Here is a 21,101-nt window from a genome sequence, read left to right as displayed (position 1 = left end):
TGAGCTGCATGCCATTCTAGGGGGGTGCCCCAGCAATAACCCCACCCAGTTTCCCTCCTCCTCCCCCACCCCTCCTGGGCTACTGTGGCAGTTATCCCCCCATTTGTGTGAAGTAATAAAGAATGCATGAATAAAAAACAACACTGACTTTATTGCAAGCAGAGATCAAAGGGGGTGGGGAGGGTGGTTGGCTTACAGTGAAGTAGAGTGAACCACCATTCTGCACTTGCTCAGCCTATAGCTGAAAATGGGAATCTGCGATAGAAGCACTAGGATAGAAGCACAGGCAGGACTGAATCTGCATTTGCGTGTGGGCCTTTTTGGTTGACACTGGTAAAATACAAAATGTCCCAGGATATGTATGTTGGGGCACAGTTCTAAATGGCAGCTTAATTTTTTTATTTGCAGCAAAATGTAGAGGTCCAAGTATCTGATTGTGAGCCCTGGTGGCAAGGAGTAGGCTGGGGTAGGCATGACCACGCAGTGCTGCTGACTGAGAGAGCAGCCTGAGGCAGAAGCCTCCAGCTGCCATGATATTCCAGGCAGGACTGAATCTCCATTAGACAAAACTTAAAGACGGGCATGACCTGGAGTCATTCCCTTTTTTGCCCAGGCTCCCCTGACCGACCTCACCAAGGCCAGCCAGGAGCACCCACTGGATGACAATGACGGCTACCACTCATAGTGTACCGTCTGCCATCCGCAAGGCAAGGCAAGGCAAGGCAAGGGGATACTGCTGTGTAGCGCTGCAGCATCCAGTAGACATACGCTGACATTGAAAAAAAGGCAAGAAACGATTTTTTTCCCTTTGCTTTCACGGCATGGGGGGCTGATAACATATACCCTGAACCACCCACGACAATGTTTTTGACCCTTCAGGCTTTGGGAGCTCAGCCAAGAATTCAAATGGTTTTTGGAGAGTGGGGCAACTGTGGGATAGCTACAGTCGTCAATCGCCCCTCCCTCCGTGAGCGTCCATTTAATTCTTTGGCTTTCTGGTATGCTTGTCTCAGCTCCTTAAGTTTCACGCAGCACTGTGTTGAGCCCCTGTTGTGGTCTCTGTCCATCATGGCCTTGGAGATTTTTTCAAACGTTTTGGCATTTTGTCTTTTGGAACAGAGTTCTGATAGAACAGATTCATCTCCCCATACAGAGATCAGATTCAGTATCTCCCGTACAGTCCATGCTGGAGCTCTTTTTTGATTCTAGGACTGCATGGTCACCTGTGCTGAACAGCGCTCCATGCTGGGCAAATAGGAAATGAAATTCAAAAGTTTGCGGGGCTTTTCCCAGCTACCTGGCCAGTGCATCCGAGTTCAGATTGCTGTCCAGAGCGGTCACAATGGTGCACTGTGGGATAGCGCCCGGAGGCCAATACCGTCAAATTGCGGCCACACTAACCCTAATTCGAAATGGCAATACCGATTTCAGCTCCCCTCGTCGGGGAGGAGTACAGATATCAATATTAAGAGCCCTTTATATCGAAGTAAAGGGCTTCGTTGTGTGGACAGGTGCAGGGTTAATTCAGATTAACGCTGCTAAATTCGAGATAAACTCGTAGTGTAGACCAGGCCTAAAACACAGCTCCCCAACTCACATTGGCTAGTGATAGAACCCATACTTTGCTCCCCCAACACAGTTTCTGTAGGTCAAATTATGCCCTCACAGACCCCTGTACACTTATATTAGCTTTTAGTGAGTTTGTCCGAATCACTAAATATGAGGAGAAATATGCAGAGAGATAGCTAAAGGTATAATTTGATCCACAGTATCTTCTACTGGTGATGATGCATTTAACAGAGACTGAGTAGCAGAACCTAGGCTGAATAATATTCAAGCAAATTTCTATTTGCCAAGTAAAAACTTGATATAGAAATCAGTGAAAAATGAAAACAAACAATTACACACTGCCTTTTTAGAACACTTCATTGCAATAAAAAAGGCAGTCATTTCAATTTGGGCTTGTATCAACTTTTTCTAGGCAACAGGAAAACTGAGGACAGGTGGAAAGCAACTGATTCAGATCTTCAGCAAGATGCATGCCTCCAGGATCGAGTTACTCTGCTCTAGGCTTTTTAAAAGACACCAAACATACTAAAAATAGGTACTATCAGCAGGAAAAAAAATTATGATTCAGAGGAAGATAACATTAAAATAAGGTAGGCAAAGCTATTTAAATGCTGTATCCTAAAGCATGGGGGGAGAGGGTGGCGGGAAGCCTATAAGAAAGATGGTATAGCAAATAAAGTTGTGTATTCAGTCCACAATCCTGATATGGACACAATACCAACCTTCTGTTTCAGCTTAAATTCCAAGGGCAAAAGATGCCCAATTATTTCAGAATATGATAAAGTATCTAAATAGGATAAATCAGATTACTGGGAACTGGATTTCCCAACAGATTTTTAAATATAGTTGTAAAAAATCTGCAGTAAATTAGATAATCTCTGCTTAAAAAGCCAAGTAGTTATCTACTTCAAATAAAAATGTTTGCCAACTGAATGTCAATTATATTTCCAAACTGATTTGGGGGCAAACTCTTTAAAATACACAATTTGTTCAAATATTAGGATATATAAAATATGTAGAAAAAATAGGGCACAATCCACCACCATTTCTTAAAATGGGGTAGTTGTGTCTGACACTTGTATAGCCATAATCAATGTGATCTAACAGTCATTATTTTCCTTACTCTATTAAGTTGCAAAATATAGTTTGGCAGCCAGTTACAAATACAAAAGGTAGTCAGGGTAGAGAAACATTTAAGCTGCAGTGGGTTAAAACAATGGATGCCAGTGACATCTTAGACTAACAAGGCATGAAGTTACGGGCTTCTGGCATTAAGCAAGTCCCATTATTGGCTTAGAGCAGTGCATTCGAGGACTCTGGCTAACTCCAGCCAACTATGTACTACATACTTTTTAGACAACTCCTGGAGCACCACATGAGGTTTCCAGTGGTAGGAACCTTCAGCTGGAATGTTGGGACTATGTCCAAAAAGACCACATGGGTGCCACTTCTTTGGACATGTGCCAAATACTGCATCACCACAGCAGTACTGTTTTTATATATTATTCCTACAACACTATTAAATCACTGTAGTGAAATTATTCATTTTATAACACATTCAGATTTCTCTGATAATCATTGACAGAAAACAGACTAGTTAAGATACAAATTTGGCCATAGCAAAAGAACGACTACCTATAGAACATAATTGTAGCTTACAATAAAATAAAATGGTCTCCTCTCCCCATTTTGTCAATGTGGGGAATCAAGGGAAATAAAAGACAAGGTTAAGAGATGAGACTGTTACATACTGGAATCTTTTGCTAGTCTACAGGGGCCTGGCTTAAAACTGGCCTTTTTTTGAAACTTATTCTATGTACTAGCTTGTTTGTAGATAGCATCTGATTGGTTTATATATGGTCCATTTTGATTTTCACAATCAGCTGTGCCAAACATTGTGGTTTACTTTAAAAGAATTAGAGAAATGAGAAACCCAAGCCAAAACGAAAGCACATACTTTCAAAACTTAAATTTGAGTTGTCTAAAATTTTGGATTATAAAAAGGGACACAGTCTTGTGGTGGACTTAAAGCATATGCAGTCATGGCCTTTATAGATGAAATTATAAATAATTTGCAGTTATCTACTAATAATGGAACCTGGTACTTTTTTCCCCTAAGCTAAGCATGCTCACTAGGGGTTCAACCTTGTAAAGTGCTCAGTACATCTAGGAGTTACTCAGCACCTTGTAGGATTGAGCCCTATGTGCAGGTTTAATATCAGATAAAGGCTCCCAAATTTTCTGCAAATCCTTAATAAGAATCATGAAGGAGGATAAAGCACCCAAGAAGAGCTTGATTCATGAAGCTACATTCAGAATCTTTGCTTGTTCCCAAATGGTGCAGAATCAGACAGTTAAAATATTGATTTGATGATCTATGTATATGCAGATCAGGATGATGTTTAGTGCTATCTTGAACAACTCCTCTTACCAGATGGTAAGATTAAACAAGTAGGCCTTTTAAAAGATGAACTACTTCTGAAATCAAAGAATATTACTTGGCAAGCTCTTTGACACTATTCATCCATTATAGTCTAAATTGCTATTAAGAGTTCTCCATTTGGATCTTTCAGTTGCCTCTATTACAGCAACTAGCAATACAGCCCTAGCCATGTGGAACCAAATGGTGGACTTTACAGCACTTAAAATTTTCTTGAAGAAGTTATTAAATACTGGCAATTACTATTTAAAACAGCGGTCACCAACCAGTCAATTGCGATCTCCGGCAGCACAGCGGGGCTGCTGCTAAGACAGGCTCCCTGTCTGCCTTGGCCCCATGCCACTCCCAGAAGTGGCCAATGTGGCCCCGGTGGTGGGGAGACAGGGGTCTCCCTCCACACACTGCTCCTACCTGCAAGCACCAGCCCCACAGCTCCCATTGGCTGGGAATGAGGAGCTGTGGCCAATGGGAGCTGCAGGGGTGCATTGGTGCCTTCCGGGAGCAGCGTGGGGCAGGCAGGGAGCCAGAGCCAGCACCCCAAGTCCCCTCCTGCACCCCAAACCCCAGCCCTGACCCCCCTCCCAGAGCCAGCACCCCCCCAACCCAGCCCCACCCCCAGAGCCAGCACCCCATATCCCCTCCTGCACAACATTCTGCCCCAGCCTGAAGCCCCCTCCTGCACCCCAACCCCCTGCCCCAGGCTCAGCCCAGAACCTCCTCCCACACTGCGAACCCTTCGACTCCAGCCCAGAGCCCACACCCCCTCCCAAACCACAATTCCTTACCCCAGCCCAGTGAAAGTGAGTGAGGGTGGGGGATGGAATGACGGGAGAGGGGGACGGAGTAAGTGGGGTGGGGCCTCAGGGAAGGGTAGATACTGGGTTGCCCTTAAATTCAAAAAGTGATCTTGGGCGTAAAAAGGTTGGAGACCACTGATTTAAATAAAAAGATGACACGATGGCAAGTAAACATGTTAGTTATTTGCTAAAAATGGGAGGAAACATTGAAATGTTTAATTCAAAACTTAATGCAGCAAACAATAAAAATATGCAACATTACCTGTTATCATGAAACATGTAATAGGAACACTTCAAATATACATGACTGGAGTTTAAAGCACATTAATTTCAAAACATGATCAGCAAGTCATCTTTAAAAAAAAATAAAGTTCTAAAAGGAGTTTCTTCTGATAGAAGCACTTTGTCCCATATTTTCTACAAGAAGAGTATTTTCAGGAGTTCTTCATGGAAAGTCAATCTGAAAGTTATACATAATCAAAACACCGGAACAATTAAAATTGTTTAAATACTATTTTTGCCATGAAAGTTCTGACTGCAATGATATTCGGCAAGCAATTATCCACTTTGGGTAGGTCTACACAGCCACTGAACACCCACGGCTGGCCCATCCCAACTGACTCAGGCATGGGCTGCAGGTTTGTTTCACTGTTGTGTGGACTTCCCGGCTCGGGCTGGAGCCTGTGCTCTAGGACCCTGCAAGACCTGGCTCCAACCTGAGCCTGGAAGTCTACGCAGCAGTGGAATAGCCCTGCAGCCTGAGCTGGCTGGCACAGGCCAGCTGTGGGTATCTAGTTGCAGTGTAGACATATCCATTGACATTGTGTAACATGAAGGCCAGCTAATATATTTCTGTTTAATAGACATTGTTGCTAAACATAGAGGGAACAATCTTTCATAAGAAATGTTATATATTCTATATATGTAACCACTGTGGTGTTCACTATAAAATTTCCATCTCTCAAACGTTAGACATGCTAATCTCATTAGAAGTATTCCAATTTACATAATTGAAGAATTGTGACAAATATATTTTACACACTCTCTGAATTCTTCTTAAATGTTCAAAGATTTTCACTAATGCTTCATTATCATGTTCTTTTTCAACTATGGCCAAGATCCTAAGAAGCAAACCTCATGGATGAATCCTTCAACTAGTCTCAGAGGCGCGGATCTTTTTACAGAATTGAGGCCCAAATACATATCTGCCCAATAGGACTGAAATTATGCCAGGGCATGTTATTAACCTAAAGAAAGATGTTCTTTAATGTTACAGAAGTAGGTTGTGCACATCTTTAAAGAGGGAAATTTTAAAAAGTTATAAAAACAAAATCCAGAAAGTTAAAGATCAAGTAGGCACTTTTATCCTTACGTTTTAATTTAACTTGTCAGCTACAAAGTCAGCCTAATTTTGTAGCATTCAATGCATCAAATATTTTGCCCCTTTATAATGAAAATAAAGGAACTCAATGTTACTGAAAAATTTGAAACATGACTACTTTTCAGAGCATAGTTAATAGTTAAATCTACTGTAACGCTTCAAAATTAAACTTGATTTTAAGATTGTTTTAGAAACTTCAGGTTTGGAAATAACTCTGCCATTTATTTCCAATAAAATAAACCATTCTGTACTTTAAAAAACCCTCACTCTAATATGATTTATTGGGGGGAGGGGAGAGAAGGGGCGCAATAAATCGTCTCCATGCAGGTAGCACTAACAACCGTTTACACAAACGTAAGGACAAGTTTTCCAATGTTAGTTTTTAAAATTCACAGCATGTAGAGACTGCAGTAGATATAAAGCAAAGACCAGGTCCCTATTTTGGAACAAAACTTGGATGGGACTTAACATTAGAACTCTATTATTACAAGAACTATAAAGTAAGCTCATCTGGAATCTAAACCCAAATGAGGGAATACAGAGAGACACAGTGAAGGTACACTTGGGTGAAATTTCATGCTGGTGATTTTTTGTTTAATGTAAGCAGTTAGTCTTAGAGCAGATTTTAAACCAAAAGTTGCATATTCATTGATACACACGACTCAGAACGTAAGTGACTTAGCACATTTGTACACATGCTTACATAACCTTAGTGAGAAGTATTTACATGTTCAAACAAAGTTTCATTTTAACAGTTGAAGTTTAACATATGAAAGCATATTAGCTACTACAAAAAATGCATAATGGGAACAGTTTTCCACAAGCATAAACACATTTTAAAGTACTTTCTGGGTATTTCAAATTAGCTCCTTTCAATATGATTTTACGCAGCATTCTTTCAGTCATTACAAAACTGTTTTAATCATTTACTTATCTATTTGCATGTGCATTGTCAATTCACAAAAACGATGAACTTACTAGTACACAATTTTTATGCTCCATCAACGTAATTGCATACAATACTTTAACAAGTTCAGATGAAGTTCTCAAATACTTTGGTTTAATCTTAGTTGGGGATAAATATTTGATACAACAGAAATCCCATCCTCCACCCTAACTTTGCTGAAGAAATGAAGACATTAACAGCATTCTTTGGTAAAAATATGGTTGGGGCATTTTGTATGTATGTGCGTTTATCAAAAAGTGGTCTCGGTGATACTGATGTACTGTCAATTTGCAGCACTCAATAGCTATTCCTGATTTAGCGAGGAATAATCAAAATATTCAGTTAATTTAGTAATCAACTATAATTGGCTGAGACAGCATCTGCAACTACTACAGGGGATCAATAACACTTCTGAAAAAACCTTGTTTTTCTATCACTTATCTTTTATGTTGTAAATACTTGAACTTCAGCCAGTCTATTATTTTGCAGTGACTATAGAAACATTGTTAGGATTCTGAAAAGTCACCTAACAGAGTCAAAGATGAACCAATATTTAACTGCATGTACTTGTGCATCATCTACAATATGTACTAGGTAAAGGCTATTAAAAAAATTCAGTTAACTACTACAAGAGAAGCTATGCAAATATAAAACAGATCAGATATACAAGTATAACACTGAACATACTGTACTTTATTAGCACAAAAAAGCCATAACAAGGCACAGCAAGCAGAAAAATACACTGATAGAAGGGTTAGTGTTGCATACAAGAATAAATTTTCTTGTATTTGCAGCCAAAAGGTTTCCTAACTCTCACAGTCACTGCCATAGAAAAGTAACAACATACTGTAGCAGCTGATAAAGAAACTAGGGAGCACTTAAGTGGTACAAAATACATTTAAAAAGGTGACTGGAGATTCCAAAACCATTTTAGTGCAAAAATGTCAAGGACAGAACAGTTGGAAATGGTTTGATTAAAATAAGTTTGATTCACTTATTTAATATTGGAAACTTCCGTCCAATATTAAATAATGGAATCAAACTTAGAATTTCAATTCTAAGTAGTTTGTTTGAACGGTATCAGCACATAGTCTAAATATCACGAAAAGGTGCTAAATGGAAAAATGTTATTTATGAATAAAAATAGTACCTTTGAAACGTGCTATTTATTTTTTTAGAAATGGTATTTAAGTTATAATTCAGCTATGAACACTTTCAGCATAAACAATGTTAAATAGTGTTTTAAATTAACATTTCTCATCATCATTTGCAACTGTGACAGGTAGCTGTCAGGTCACTAATTCTTATATTTAGTTTTTAGCAAAGTTTACAGACTGGTTAACTAATGGCAATAATCAAATTCAAGCAAGTTTTCATTTTTTTTAAATTTCAAATAGCAGGTATTTAACTGTCGGTCCAAGATAGTATTAATCTTGCTAATAATATCACTTAAACCCATGAATGTTTTAAATAGAAGTCCACTTCTGATCAGACATATTCAAGCCCTCATCTTTAGGAAACCTGGTGCACTAACTGTGATTGATTTTTAGTATAAAAAAAACTCTTAATGGAACACAGGATTCCCATGCAGCTAAAAAAAATGCATTTTGAAATGTTTTATTTATTAACATTTGGAAACTTGTTTGAAAGGAATAATTAAACTTTTCAAAGGAGGAAAGATTTTGTTGAAAATTTTTAACACTACTCAAATCATTAAAATGTTCAACCAATAAAAAAAAATTATTTTTGTTCTTTAGCATTAGATGAAATGCCCCATAGTTGCTTCATCCAATTACTACAGTTACAAAAAAGGAAAAGGAAAACATTTAGAAGTTAGCAAATAATTTTTACGTACGTCTTAATGAAAGACACGTCGCTTTGTCTCTGCTTATTGTTTCAAGAGGCATCACAACTTGATTTATGTAACGGCAGACAGCATCTGACATGATACTAAACATCAAGATTAAATACGGTATTGCAAAAAAGCTGATGTGCTTGCTGAGTTAAACTAATGCACAAAAAAATATGCATAACCTAGTAAGCCTACTGGGGACTCTAGATTCTGTTTACTTTGTCTTAATAGGTTCCCGTTCCAACCATCGCACCCTGACTTTTTGTTTATAGTGATATTCCTTTAGAAAGTCTTGCAACATTGATGGTAAAGGGAGGCCATCAATTCCATCATACGTAGTGCACCTGCAGATTACTGCCCGGCAGATATACTGCAGACTAAAAGGAAAAGTCCTGTTCAGAGATACAGTAAGTAATGGTTCAAAAAACATGCAAGAACTAGGGTCTTTATAGTGTTCTAGAAGTCCTGTAACAGTGGAGGAGTGAAATACACAGGGATCATGAGCATCAAAACTAAAATTGTGATTCCATTGCTCAATACGTGCATGGAGGGATCTGTTGTAACGACGGAAGCTCACAGAGAAGAGGTAGTCCTCTTGTGCAGAATCCCTGAGCAAAAAAGTGCCTTCAGGTTTGCCTTCCAGAAGTGCCTCTGCCTCATAACGGTCCATCACACCCCAATAACATGGGTTACCTGTTATTTGAAGTAAGTCTGGCACAAGGCAGTGTATGTAATCAATCTGAGTATGTACTTTCCAAGCCCCTTGTCTGCTGCTATGGCCATGGCTCTCTCCAGATACCTGACGTTGCTTTTGCCTGCGTGACTGCAAGCAGAGGGTTGTTGTGTCCTCTTCAGAATCACAGTTTCCCTGTAGTGTTGCACTATTGTCCCCAGTCAGCTCAGTCATGCCCGGGGCTAACTTTGGTCCCAGTTTATATAATGGATTAACCTGTGCTGTAGCTTCAAAAGTATGTATTTGGGCATTAGGAGGGGGATCAACCCCTTCTTCAATACTAAGCCTACGTCTCTCTCTAAGTCGGTCTTCTTCATCTTCTGCAGAAATCAAGGAAGGATCAAATGTATCAAAAAAAGTTGAATGAGGGCTCACAGGAGCTGTATGTTGCTTAATCAGATGCCACTTTTGGGCAAGATCAGATCCAGCAGGGAAAGGACATTTCTCAAGCATTAATTCAGAGAGATGAATCTTTCTTTTATTAGAAAAGAGAGGTTTGGACTGTTTGCTATAAGTTCTCATGGGAAAACATAACCCAACGGTATCCTGAAGCCGCTGTCGCAGAGTACGGCTACCTACAGTCCTGTTTGATACGCTGTCCGTATCATGAACGGAGCTCACACCATATCTTCGCTCCCGCCTTTGCAAGCCGCTTCGTGTTCGACCAAATCTTTTATCATTATCCAAGGAGCTTTGGGTTTTCGTAGAACAGGAATGTTTCTTCTTCCCACCCCAAGGAGCATGCCGAGAGTAGGAATCCCTTTGTGCAACTCTCGTTCCTGTGGCAACACACGAGTCATTATCTTTCTCAATGCTTATTTCGACAATCTGAGGGATGTCAGTGACACAATTCTGATTTCTCCTCACTGAATTCTTTGAAGGACTTAAACCCAGTTGTAAGGCAATGTTCTCTCTTAAAGGGCTGCTTGGTTGCTGCGGAGCCAAATCGGGTACATGGATACTTCTGTCTTTAACAGATGAACATCGAGTGGAGTCTACATCTATGTTTTCATTTCGGTTTCCACCTTCATGATTGAAGAGATTCTGGCATCTGTATTTGAAGTTGTTCCACATCTTTCCCATTTGATCCATGGATTATGTTACCTAAATTCAAAGAGGGGATGAAGAGATTTTAATCAAAAAGTTAAAAAAAATTAAAAATAAAGATACTTATTCAATTACTAAAACAAAAATATTCAAATGAGTAAGTTAGAGGTATGGAGAAGATACAGTTAGCTGAAAGCTAGGAAAATTATAGTGCCTGCATAGTTCTGTGGTGCTATACGTGTTGCAGTATTCACATATTAGGAAACAATCATAGAAAAGAATGCAGTCAAGCACAAGTGACTTGTTTCCAAAAAATATATATAATAAATAACATCTCACCTTACAAAAAGGCCCCCTACCTCGCCACAAAATAGCCAAAAGCCCACAAAAGCATTAATGGAGGAAACAAACATAATGGTAAGTTTTCCATTTTGGTATTTATATTTGATGGGTACTTAAACATCCATACAGAAAACCATAAAAGAACTATATAAAGCCACTATTGCAGAGGTTAACTGTGTATTCAAACCTAAAGTTTGTTATTTACATTTTTTAATTACAATATATTTAAAGTTTCCAAGTCTTCATTTTGAGTGTCATATATTAGGTAATTGTCTCCCTGAGGGAGTTTCCAAGAAACTGTAGCAAAACAAATAATGAAAAATTAAGGATAAAGCCATTGAGCAGACTCCAGCAGAGCAGTTATGAAATCAGGCAAACACACACTTTCCATCCCAGAAAGAGCAGTGGCCCTCTCTGCAAAAATAGTTAGATTCACAAACTAAACTGAAAAGTCAGGCCATGGTACAGAAAGTTTCAAGCTGTATTTAACAGACGTGAGAACTCAGACTTCAAAATTCAAAGTTTTGATAGTAAGAATACAAAGCTGACGAGTCAATTCCCAGGAGAAGCAGTAAGATGCTCACAAAAGCTTATAGTTAGAAGTTGACTCTTAAGAAAAGCCTCAACTATGAAATGCCTAACAAAAAACAACATTTCTCAGTGATTATTTAAAAAAACAAAATCAAAAACAAGGGGGAAGACCATGGAACTTCTGTTTTTACCTGTAGCATTATACAGAACCAGCTCTGCAGAGGGAGCAAGAGGACACAGCCACTCATTCTCCAAAACATTGTCAAAAACTAATACAAATATTAGCAGCATCCACACTGCAGTTGCTGCTTTAAAAGCCAAACTTGATAACCTAGAATCAAGGCACGAAGAACATGGGAGTGCCTGGAATATTTTAATGAATCATATGTTCATCTAGTTTGATTGCTATTGTATTGTTTGCTACCAAAGAGTTAATTTCTGCCACACTGGGCAGAAAGACAATGGCTTTATTCAAAAGATAATACAAGTATCAAGTCTCTCTGGTGACTTCAAGGAAAGGAGGAATCAAGGTGGAAGAAAATGGGAACAAAGGACTTGAGAATTGTTAGGGTATGTCTACACTAAAAACTTAAGTTGACCTATATTAGGTCGACTTACAGGTAGTGCATGTCCACATTACCCTCCTTGGCTTGGGCTGCCTACTGCTCCCCGCCAGAAGCAGATTCAGGCCGTCCAACTCTCCAGGGGAGCAGGGGGCAGCTGGGCTCTCCCTGCCTGGCTTGCTTTCTTGTCAATTTCAGGGCTCCACTGGTGCTGTGAAATTGACAAGAAAGCTAACAGCCAAAGTAAGTAACACTGTGTCCACCCAGACATTGCATGGCCCTAACTACACAGATGTAACCCTCTTGTGGAGGAGGAGTTATGATGTCTGTGTAGTAGGGCACTTACATTGGTGGGACAAGACTGTAGCGTAAACTCTGATGTAATTAGGTCGAGGTAAGCTGCTTTATAGCGACCTAACTGTATAGTGTAGACCAGGTCCTAGAAATAGCAGCCTTGAGACACAGGGTCTGCGGAGAAAGACTAACTTGGTCCACAAGAGAATTGGGGGTTTGGGGTGCAAAGAGGGGAAGTTGTTATACAAATGCTAAGCTGGGCCTACCTACGTTTTGAGGAAAATGCTAAACTTAGCTAAGTCAATGGGTATTTAGGCTTGTTGTTTTAAACCTCTCTCTCTCTCTCTCTCTCTCATTAAAAAGATAATAATCTATAGGAACTTGGCAAACAAGCCACTCTCTGCCACTACATTTTGATACTGTTCACAGCTCCCTGAGGGAAGTCTTTAGCAGGAGCCAAATCCAATTGGACCCAGTAGGTAACAAGATTGGTAAACAGGGGTGTTTGTTGCCTGGAGACCCAGTCTAAGAATGGGATGAGTCAAGGGATTCTCCTCAGAGAAGTGCAGGCATGGGCCTCCCACTTGAAAGAGTTGCTCACAGAGACATTGAGTCAGGGATCAAATGTATAGTTTAACCTTGTGTCACAGTTCCAGAGTAACAAACTTGGAGCACCCTACTGGTTGCTGTGGGAGTCCCAAGCAACAGAAGCTTCTGCTAAAACATCTTGAGAAGGAATAAAAAGAGCAAGCCAGTAGTCTTCATACAACTTCATAAAAAGAAAAATATAAGCATTGAGTGGAGATTCTGGAAAAATCAAATTAGAGCTAAAATGTTAATATTTATTAGGCTCCCTGAAATTGCTGGACCAAACTATCTAAAACACTGGGTCCACAATGCTTGGCAATTACACAGTGCTAAAGATCCAACCTAGTAAAAGAGCATATAAGATTAAAAAAAGGAGAGAAAACAAAGATCACTGAGAAAGGAGAGATATTATTGTTTATCATTATGGACATGGATGACAATTTTAGCAGCTGCTAGGAAAACAAAGAGAAAGTTTATTAAGAATCATAGATTAGGGTTGGAAGAGACCTCAGAAGGTCATCTAGTCCAACCCCCGGCTCAAAGCAGGACCAATTCCCACCTAAATCATCCCAGCCAGGGCTTTGTCAAGCCGGGCCTTAAAAATCTCCAAGGACGGAGATTCCACCACCTCCCTAGGTAACCCATTCCAGTGCTTCACCACCCTCCGAGTGAAATAGTTTTTCCTAATATCCAACCTAGAACTCCCTCACTGCAACTTGAGACCACTGCTCCTTGTTCTGTCATCTGCTACCATTGAGAACAGCCTAGCTCCATCCTCTTTGGAACCTAACCTAAAGACAATCCTATAAAACTTCTTCCCTTATTTAAGCTTAACAGGATAAAACACAAAGAGGAGGGAATAGGTCCCTTTTTGGAAAGCCTTTAAAAATAGCAAGGCTTTTTCCCTTAACTTCAGGCCAAGCATACAAAATAAATGTTTATGAGGGTGCAATGAACTCAGAATTGCATTTTCTAAGCAAGTTGATTTACGAAGATACCATATGGGATGTTGTCCAGGATTCAAAACGATACAGACCTAGAGAGTGACCTCTTCTACTTCCTGTAAGGCTATTAGTTAAGTCATGTAAACTAAAATGGATACGTCTGATGTGTTTCAAATTTCTTGTAACTAGTATGTGGGCTGCAAGTTCCTCCCTATAGCTATCCCTGAAGTGATTGCAGGTATGCAGAAAGTGTACTCTTTTAAATTGGTGCTCTGAGAATTAGGCCCAGAGATTAGTTGCTTCTAAGGGCAGGTTTACACTATGGGGGAAAATCGATATAAGATATGCAACTTCAGCTACGTGAATAACGTAGCTGAAGTCGAAGTATCTGATATCGAATTACTTACCGTCCTCATGGCGCGGGATCGACGTCCGCGGCTCCCCATGTCGGCTCCGCTACCGCCGTTCGCGTTGGTGCAGTTACGGAGTCGACATGAGCACATTCGGGGATCGATATATCACATCTAGATAAGACGCGATATATTGATCCCCGAGAAATCGATTGCTACCCGCCGTATCGGCGGGTAGCGAAGACGTACCCTAAGTGGTGTTAAATATAAATATAGTGGTGTTTATATGTCTTACTCAGAAAAGACATATAAACCACTATGTCCTGTCTTGAGACTGTATCTCACCATGTATGTTCTGGACTCCTTTCCCAAGCTGCGGATAACATGATTACTATAAAAATAAAGACAGTTAAATGATATTTTTAGTAAGTTAAAATATATATCTTTACCTAGAAATTTAAGATTTGCCACCTGACTATCAAGAGACTTTACAATAAAGTATATTTAATTTATATATGCAATGGTTTATGTTCAGACAGTTTATCATACCAAACAAAAACCTTGAAGGCTTTTCCTTTTTTAAGTCTGTTAATACTGGCGGTGAGACAGGACTTTGCAGAAGATCCCAAAATGGATCTTTTTAAACAGATCAAGATGAGAAGCATCTGGATCCCTTGAGGCTGCTGAAGCTATGGACATACTTGTATAGACCTTGTGGAAAATGTTGCTATATATTTGGTCTCACATCTAAAAGCAGTGGTTTCCAAGCTCTGGTCTGCAGAAGCACTGGTGGCCTGAAGAGCTAGCTGATCACTTGATGCTGGCTCTCCTTATCTCCAGCTGCTACATCACATCAAAAGGCAGCTAAAAATATATATTTTCCTACTATTACACTTCCAGGTAAGCAACTGCTGTAGCTGCCACAGGGGTGTTATTCGTTGTAAAGCGGGGGAGGGGGGGTTGACCCATGCACTTAAAATATGGGAAGGAAGGTTAGCCACAAGAAAATCTACTTAAGATGAGGTCACACTATACTATGAAAGTTTAGGGGTGGGTTCTCCAAAATGATGGCATATGTTTCATTTCAGGCATCCAAGAATAGGTAAGAGAATTTCAGGAGGAGAAAACAGTACTCACAATTCTCTCAGCTGCTAGTTAGAATTTTAATGGCAACAGGCAGGAGTAACAATTGAATGATTTAATCTACTGCTTCCTTACCCCAAACCCCCAGCCTGTAGTAGTAAGAGTGAGCTTGAAATGTTACTGAATTACAAGGAAATTATGTGACTAAAAGGCAGATTTTTCAGAATAAGGAATGTGGCATAACAGCTAAGGAATAAAAAAAAAAAAAAGATATGAATATTCATAGATGGAGCTACTGAACAAGACCAGAGTGATTAAAAAGACCTGATTTTCAAAAGCTCCAAGCATCTTCACTTCCCATTTACTTGAGTGGGAACTGAGGTTGCTCAGCACATCTGAAAGTCAGGCCACCAGTGAAAATCAAAGGCTTTCCAACACATCCTTTCCCCAAAACAACCCCTCCTGGATTAAACTGGGGGGCAGAAAACCTGTTTAAATATAAAACTATCAAAAAAGTGCTAGACAGGTTATGATTTTTAGAGGGAATGCATATCTGCCTTACACAAATGAAAGTCCTATGTTACTTAAAACATTTGCTCTACTGAATACATTTGGCAGAGAGGCTAATTACACGCTGTTTTAATTCATTAAAACCTAAAAAAAATGCATGGCATCTTATCTTGAAGCTTTCGATTTAACAATATTTTTATTTAAACCTTACCTGTCTCCCCTTCATTCTTCAAACCTGCTCCAGAAAGTGAAGAAGCAACTCATTTCCTATAATTTGTCAACACTATTAGCTGCTTTGATGTAGGCCTGCATGCAAGCCTTTCTGAGACCACCATGCAGAATGGCTACTTTGGTAACCCATCTTAGCTAATGGAAGAGAGTTTTTGGAACTCGAGCACTTGTCAGAGTTAAAGTTTTATGTCCCATATTGGAAGAAGGCTCAAAATTATTTTTCAAATTAGTATTTAAAGCCTGATTCAAATAATTTCAGATGCTTGAAGTTCAACAGGTTTTCTGTTTCCAGGGTTTCTTGGGGTGGCACTACATTGACAAAACATGGATTACTTCTGCAGCAGCTCAAGAGCCATCTCCATAAAAAGTTAACATTGCCAGTAGTTTTTGTTTTTGTTTTTGTGCGTGGATGTAAAACAGCACCCTACAATTTGCCAGAATTTGCTAATGTTCTGGAATGTATTTGCTATCAGTGATCTTCACTGCAGTGCAGTACAGTTTTTAAACAACCCTCAAATACCTTTTATAAAATAGATAAGCAAGAGAATTATTTCTACTAAACGTTCTTGAGTTTTCATTACCTGTTACATGTAGTCATTTACACCTGTGTAAAATGAGCACACAGTGAGTGTAAAATGCTAGTATCATAATGTTTCACTGTAATGTCATGTTTTACTCCCACTTTGCACAAGTGCACACAGATGTAAGTGTGACATTCTATACCTTGGGGGGAGCGCCCTGTAACCCCCATATTATATATATATATATATATATATATATATTATATTATATTATATAAAAAATTGTGATCTTGTACATAAAGCAGGCCATGTGAGGTATCAGGGGAAAGGTTATGATGTGCTGAAAGTTATTTTTCTATCCATATATGTACATCATTAATGCATATGAAATTATGAGAATTGTGTTGTATGGTTGTCACTAAAACATGCTGTAAGTTGGGAGTTAATATCTGGCTGATTCTCCCAGAGGCAACAACAAAGTAACCAACGCCCGGGCAGGGTGTCAAAACAACCCATCGCCAGCCATTGTCCAGCAAGGGAGCTACAATACAACGACTCACATGCATGAGACTACACCAGGGGAATTGCTCAACCTTGCCTTGGGACTCAGCAATGCCCATGTGACATGCCTGGACTTGTATTCTCCAAGCACATGGACTAAGGGTATAAAACAGAACACAGCAGGCCCATGATTTGCCTTTCTCCTGCTCTCACCTATGCTGCAAGCAACCAAGACTCTCAGAAGAAGACTGAAGACTCCAACAGAAGAAATTGGTCCAGGTTTAAGGAACAAAACCTGAATATTAAGGACTGCAATATGCAGTGGGGTGAGAAAAACTGCTTAATCTAGATGTTGCCCAGTCTAATAGGGTTGAGAGTTTAGACTGCGTACTTCTATTTTATTTTATTTTGGTAACTAACTGACTTTTTGCCTGTCACTTATAATCACTTAAAATCTATCTTTTGAAGTCAATATATTTGTTTAACTGTTTATCTTTACCAGTGAGTTTGTACGAAGTGTGTGGCAAAACTGCTCAGGTTTGTAAAAAGGCTGGTGTATATCTATTTTCCATTGATGAAGTGGTGAACCAGTTAATAGATTTGCATTGCCTATCTTGAGCAGTGGAAGACAGTATATTCCTGAGGTACAGTGCTGGGAGGGATTTGGCTGGTGCCTTGCCTTATGTGAGTCATGAGTGGCTCTGGGAGCAATCATGCAATATAGCTGGGCAGGGCCGGCTTTAGGCCAATTTGCCTGATTCCCTGGAATTGGGCCCCGCGCCGGCGCCTAAGAGGGTCCCGCGCCAATGCCTTTTTAATTTTTACTCACCCGATGGCGCTCTGAGGGGTCTTCAGTGGCATTTCAGCAGCAGGCCTTTCACTTGCTCCAGGTCTTCGGCGGCATTTTGGCAGCGGGTCCTTGAGTGACACTGAAGACCCGGAGTGAGTGAAGGACCCGCAGCCGAAGTACCGCCAAAGACCCAGAGCGCCACCAGGTGAGTATGAATTGGGCCCCACACTTGCTAAAGCTGGCCCTGTATCTGGGTGTGGGGTTCACATGCAATTGTACTGAGTGATAACAGCGCCTGGAGAGATGAAAACTCCGCATAGAATTAGTGAAGTTTAGGACAGCCATTAGTTCAACATCACCCAAATGTTAACAGTAAATAAAGACAAAAGTTAGGAGCCTACCAGATCATGTCCTAATTCTTATGGATTGAGTTCTTTCACAATCCTTTTCTGTAATTAGTTGCTGCACCAGCTGGAACTTTTTGATATAGGATTTCCTACTACTATGAAAATTCTCTGCTAAGTTTGTTTATCCCGTTGTCTGACAGAGAGGAAAAGACGGTTACTCACCGTTGTAACTGTTGTTCTTCGAGATGTGTTGCTCCTATCCATTCCAGTTAGGTGTGCGCGCCGCGCGTGCACGGCTCTTCGGAACATTTTTACCCTAGCAACACTCGGTGGGTCGGCTGGGCGCCCCCTGGAGTGGCGCCGCCATGGCGCAGGATATATACCCCTGCCGACCCATCCGCCCCTCAGTTCCTTCTTGCCAGCTACTCTGACAGCGGGGAAGGAGGGCGGGTCTGGAATGGATAGGAGCAACACATCTCGAAGAACAACAGTTACAACGGTGAGTAACTGTCTTTTCTTCTTCGAGTGATTGCTCCTATGCATTCCAGTTAGGTGATTCCCAAGCCTTACGTAGGCGGTGGGGTCGGAGTTAGATGTTGCAGAATGCAAAACTGCTGAGCCAAAGGCTGCCTCATCTCAGGACTCTTGGGCCAATGAGGCAAAGGTGTGGACCGAGGGCCACGTAGTTGCACGACACATCCCCTGAAAGGGTACGTGAGCCAGGAAGGCAGCAGAGAAGCCTGAGCCCTGGTGGAATGTGAAGTAAGGTGGCTCTATGGAACATGGGCCAAAACAGAGGAGGTGCGGATGCACGACGTCATCGAAGACGAAAACCTCTAGGAGGAGACAGGCATGCCCCTCGTCCGGCACGCCAGCATGACGAAGAATTGGGGGCGTTACGAAAGGGCTTTGTCCGCTCGATATAGATTGTGGATGCCCTACGGATGTCTAGGGAGGGCAATTGTTGCTCTCCTTGCTATAAGTGAGGCTTCGGAAAGAAGACCGGAAGGAAGATATCCTGGATGATATGAGAGGCTGACACCACCTTTAGGGAGGAAGGCCGGACGTGGTCACAACTGCCCTTGTCCTTGAGAGACACAGTATACCGTGGTTCCATCGTGAGCGCTTGAAGCTCGGAGACTCGTCTGGCCGATGGAAAGGCTACAAGGAAAAACTGTCTTCCAGGACAGGTATGTCAGCGAGCATGTCGTCAGTGGCTCAAATGGGCAATCATAAAACTGGTTAGAACCAGGTCGAAGACCCAGGTTTTGGCAGGGGCCAACGGGGGGGGGGGGGGTATAATGCTCCAAGCCCTTGAGGAACCTAGAAACCACAAGGTGTAAGAATACGGAGCGGCCACTCTCCGCTGGGTGGAAGTGAGAGATGGCTGCCAAGAGTGCCCTTAATGAGGACCGCGCCAGGTGCTGCTGTTTGAGAGACCAGAGGTAGTCCAAGACGGAATGGATCAGGACCTCGGCGGAAGAAACATTGTGCGTTTCGTAGCAGCAGGAGAAACGCTTCCACTCTGCCAGATACGTTAACCGAGTGGAAGATTTCCTACCACCCAGGAGAATCCTGTAGAACCGAGGCAGAACAATGTAATTCGGATCGGTTTAGCCACGCAGCAGCCATGCTGTGAGGTGCAGGGATTACAAGTCTGGGTGGTGAAGCTTGCCGTGATCCCGCGTTATGGGGTCTGGGCAAAGAGGTAGGGAAATAGGGTTGGCTACCGACAGGGGTAGCAACCTGGTGTACCAGTGCTGCCTGGGTTGCACTGGACCGATCATGATCAGGTGCGCTCCGTCCCTGCGGAGTTTTAGCAGGACCCTGTGAACCAGCGGGAACGGTGGGAAATCGTACAGCCGATGGCTCATCCACGGCAGCAGAAAACCCCTCCAAGACTGAGCCCGGGGAGAGGCTTTGGAATGAGGAGAACTTCTCTCTCTTTTCACTCTCGCGGGAGCGAAGAGGGCTATGCGGGGAAAGACCGACTTCCAAAAAACGGAATTGATAATGTCCGGAGGAAACGAACACTTGTGAGACAGGAAGAATCTGCTGAGGTGATCCGCCAGCTGAAACGCCTGGTATACAAGGCAGACTGCTCTCAGCTTCGGACATTGATGTGTAAGGCCAGCTCTTGAGCCGACCGAAGGCCGTGAGTGCGAAACTGACTCAGGTGAGCACCCAGCCGAGAGATGGGGTGTCTGTCATGAGGGTCCCCGAGGGGTTAATGGAACAGCCTGCCTGGATACACCAGGGAGGGCGCTGACTCCCGGTCGAGGGAGCCTAGGATGGTCAGGGGAACGAGATGACCAGGAGTATGCTATATCTGCCCGGGTGGTACACCAAGGTGAGCCACGATTGAAGTGGACGGAGGCGAAGCGTGGCATGTTTGGAAACAAACGTGCAGACAGCCATGTGACCCAGGAAACCTAGGCAAGTGCGAGCCAAAGTTGTCGGGAAGGTCCGTAGACCTTGTACAATTGTTACCATCGCATGAAACCAAGGCTGAGGTAAGCAGGCTCTGGTGAGACTGGAGTCCAGGATGGCCCCAATGAATTCTATTCCCTGCGTGGGAACCAGAGTGGACTTTACTATTGATCATCAGGCCTAGACACAGGAATAGGTCCGTGTCGATGCCCACATGACTGGTAACTTGGGCCCGAGAGTCCCTCGAATGGGCCAATTGTCTAGATTGTCTAGAACGTGTATCTGACGGTGGCAAAAAGAGAGGTGGCGAC

The 21,101-nt window shown here is 41.7% G+C and overlaps 1 protein-coding gene across 4 annotated transcripts in view; it reads right to left on the bottom strand.

The window, feature by feature from the left end:
• SOCS5 (suppressor of cytokine signaling 5) overlaps positions 1-21,101 on the bottom strand; it is a 106,990-nt gene that overhangs the window by 49,657 nt on the left and 36,232 nt on the right. For 2 of the 4 annotated variants that reach the window (XM_039530710.1, XM_039530709.1), the window contains one exon: positions 6,755-10,822. In XM_039530710.1, the coding sequence (XP_039386644.1) occupies positions 9,200-10,810 (1,611 nt within the window). In that variant the 5' untranslated portion in view covers positions 10,811-10,822 and the 3' untranslated portion in view covers positions 6,755-9,199. Of the gene's footprint in view, positions 1-6,754; positions 10,823-14,722; positions 14,752-21,101 lie in introns of those variants that run through there. The other 2 variants (XM_039530711.1, XR_005596292.1) reach the window with 2 other exon arrangements.

The sequence above is a fragment of the Mauremys reevesii genome, linkage group 3 (genome assembly GCF_016161935.1).
Source record: "Mauremys reevesii isolate NIE-2019 linkage group 3, ASM1616193v1, whole genome shotgun sequence".
Classification (NCBI taxonomy): domain Eukaryota; kingdom Metazoa; phylum Chordata; order Testudines; family Geoemydidae; genus Mauremys; species Mauremys reevesii.
Note: the sequence above shows the minus strand (reverse complement) of the source record. Positions and strands in the feature narration are given on the sequence as shown.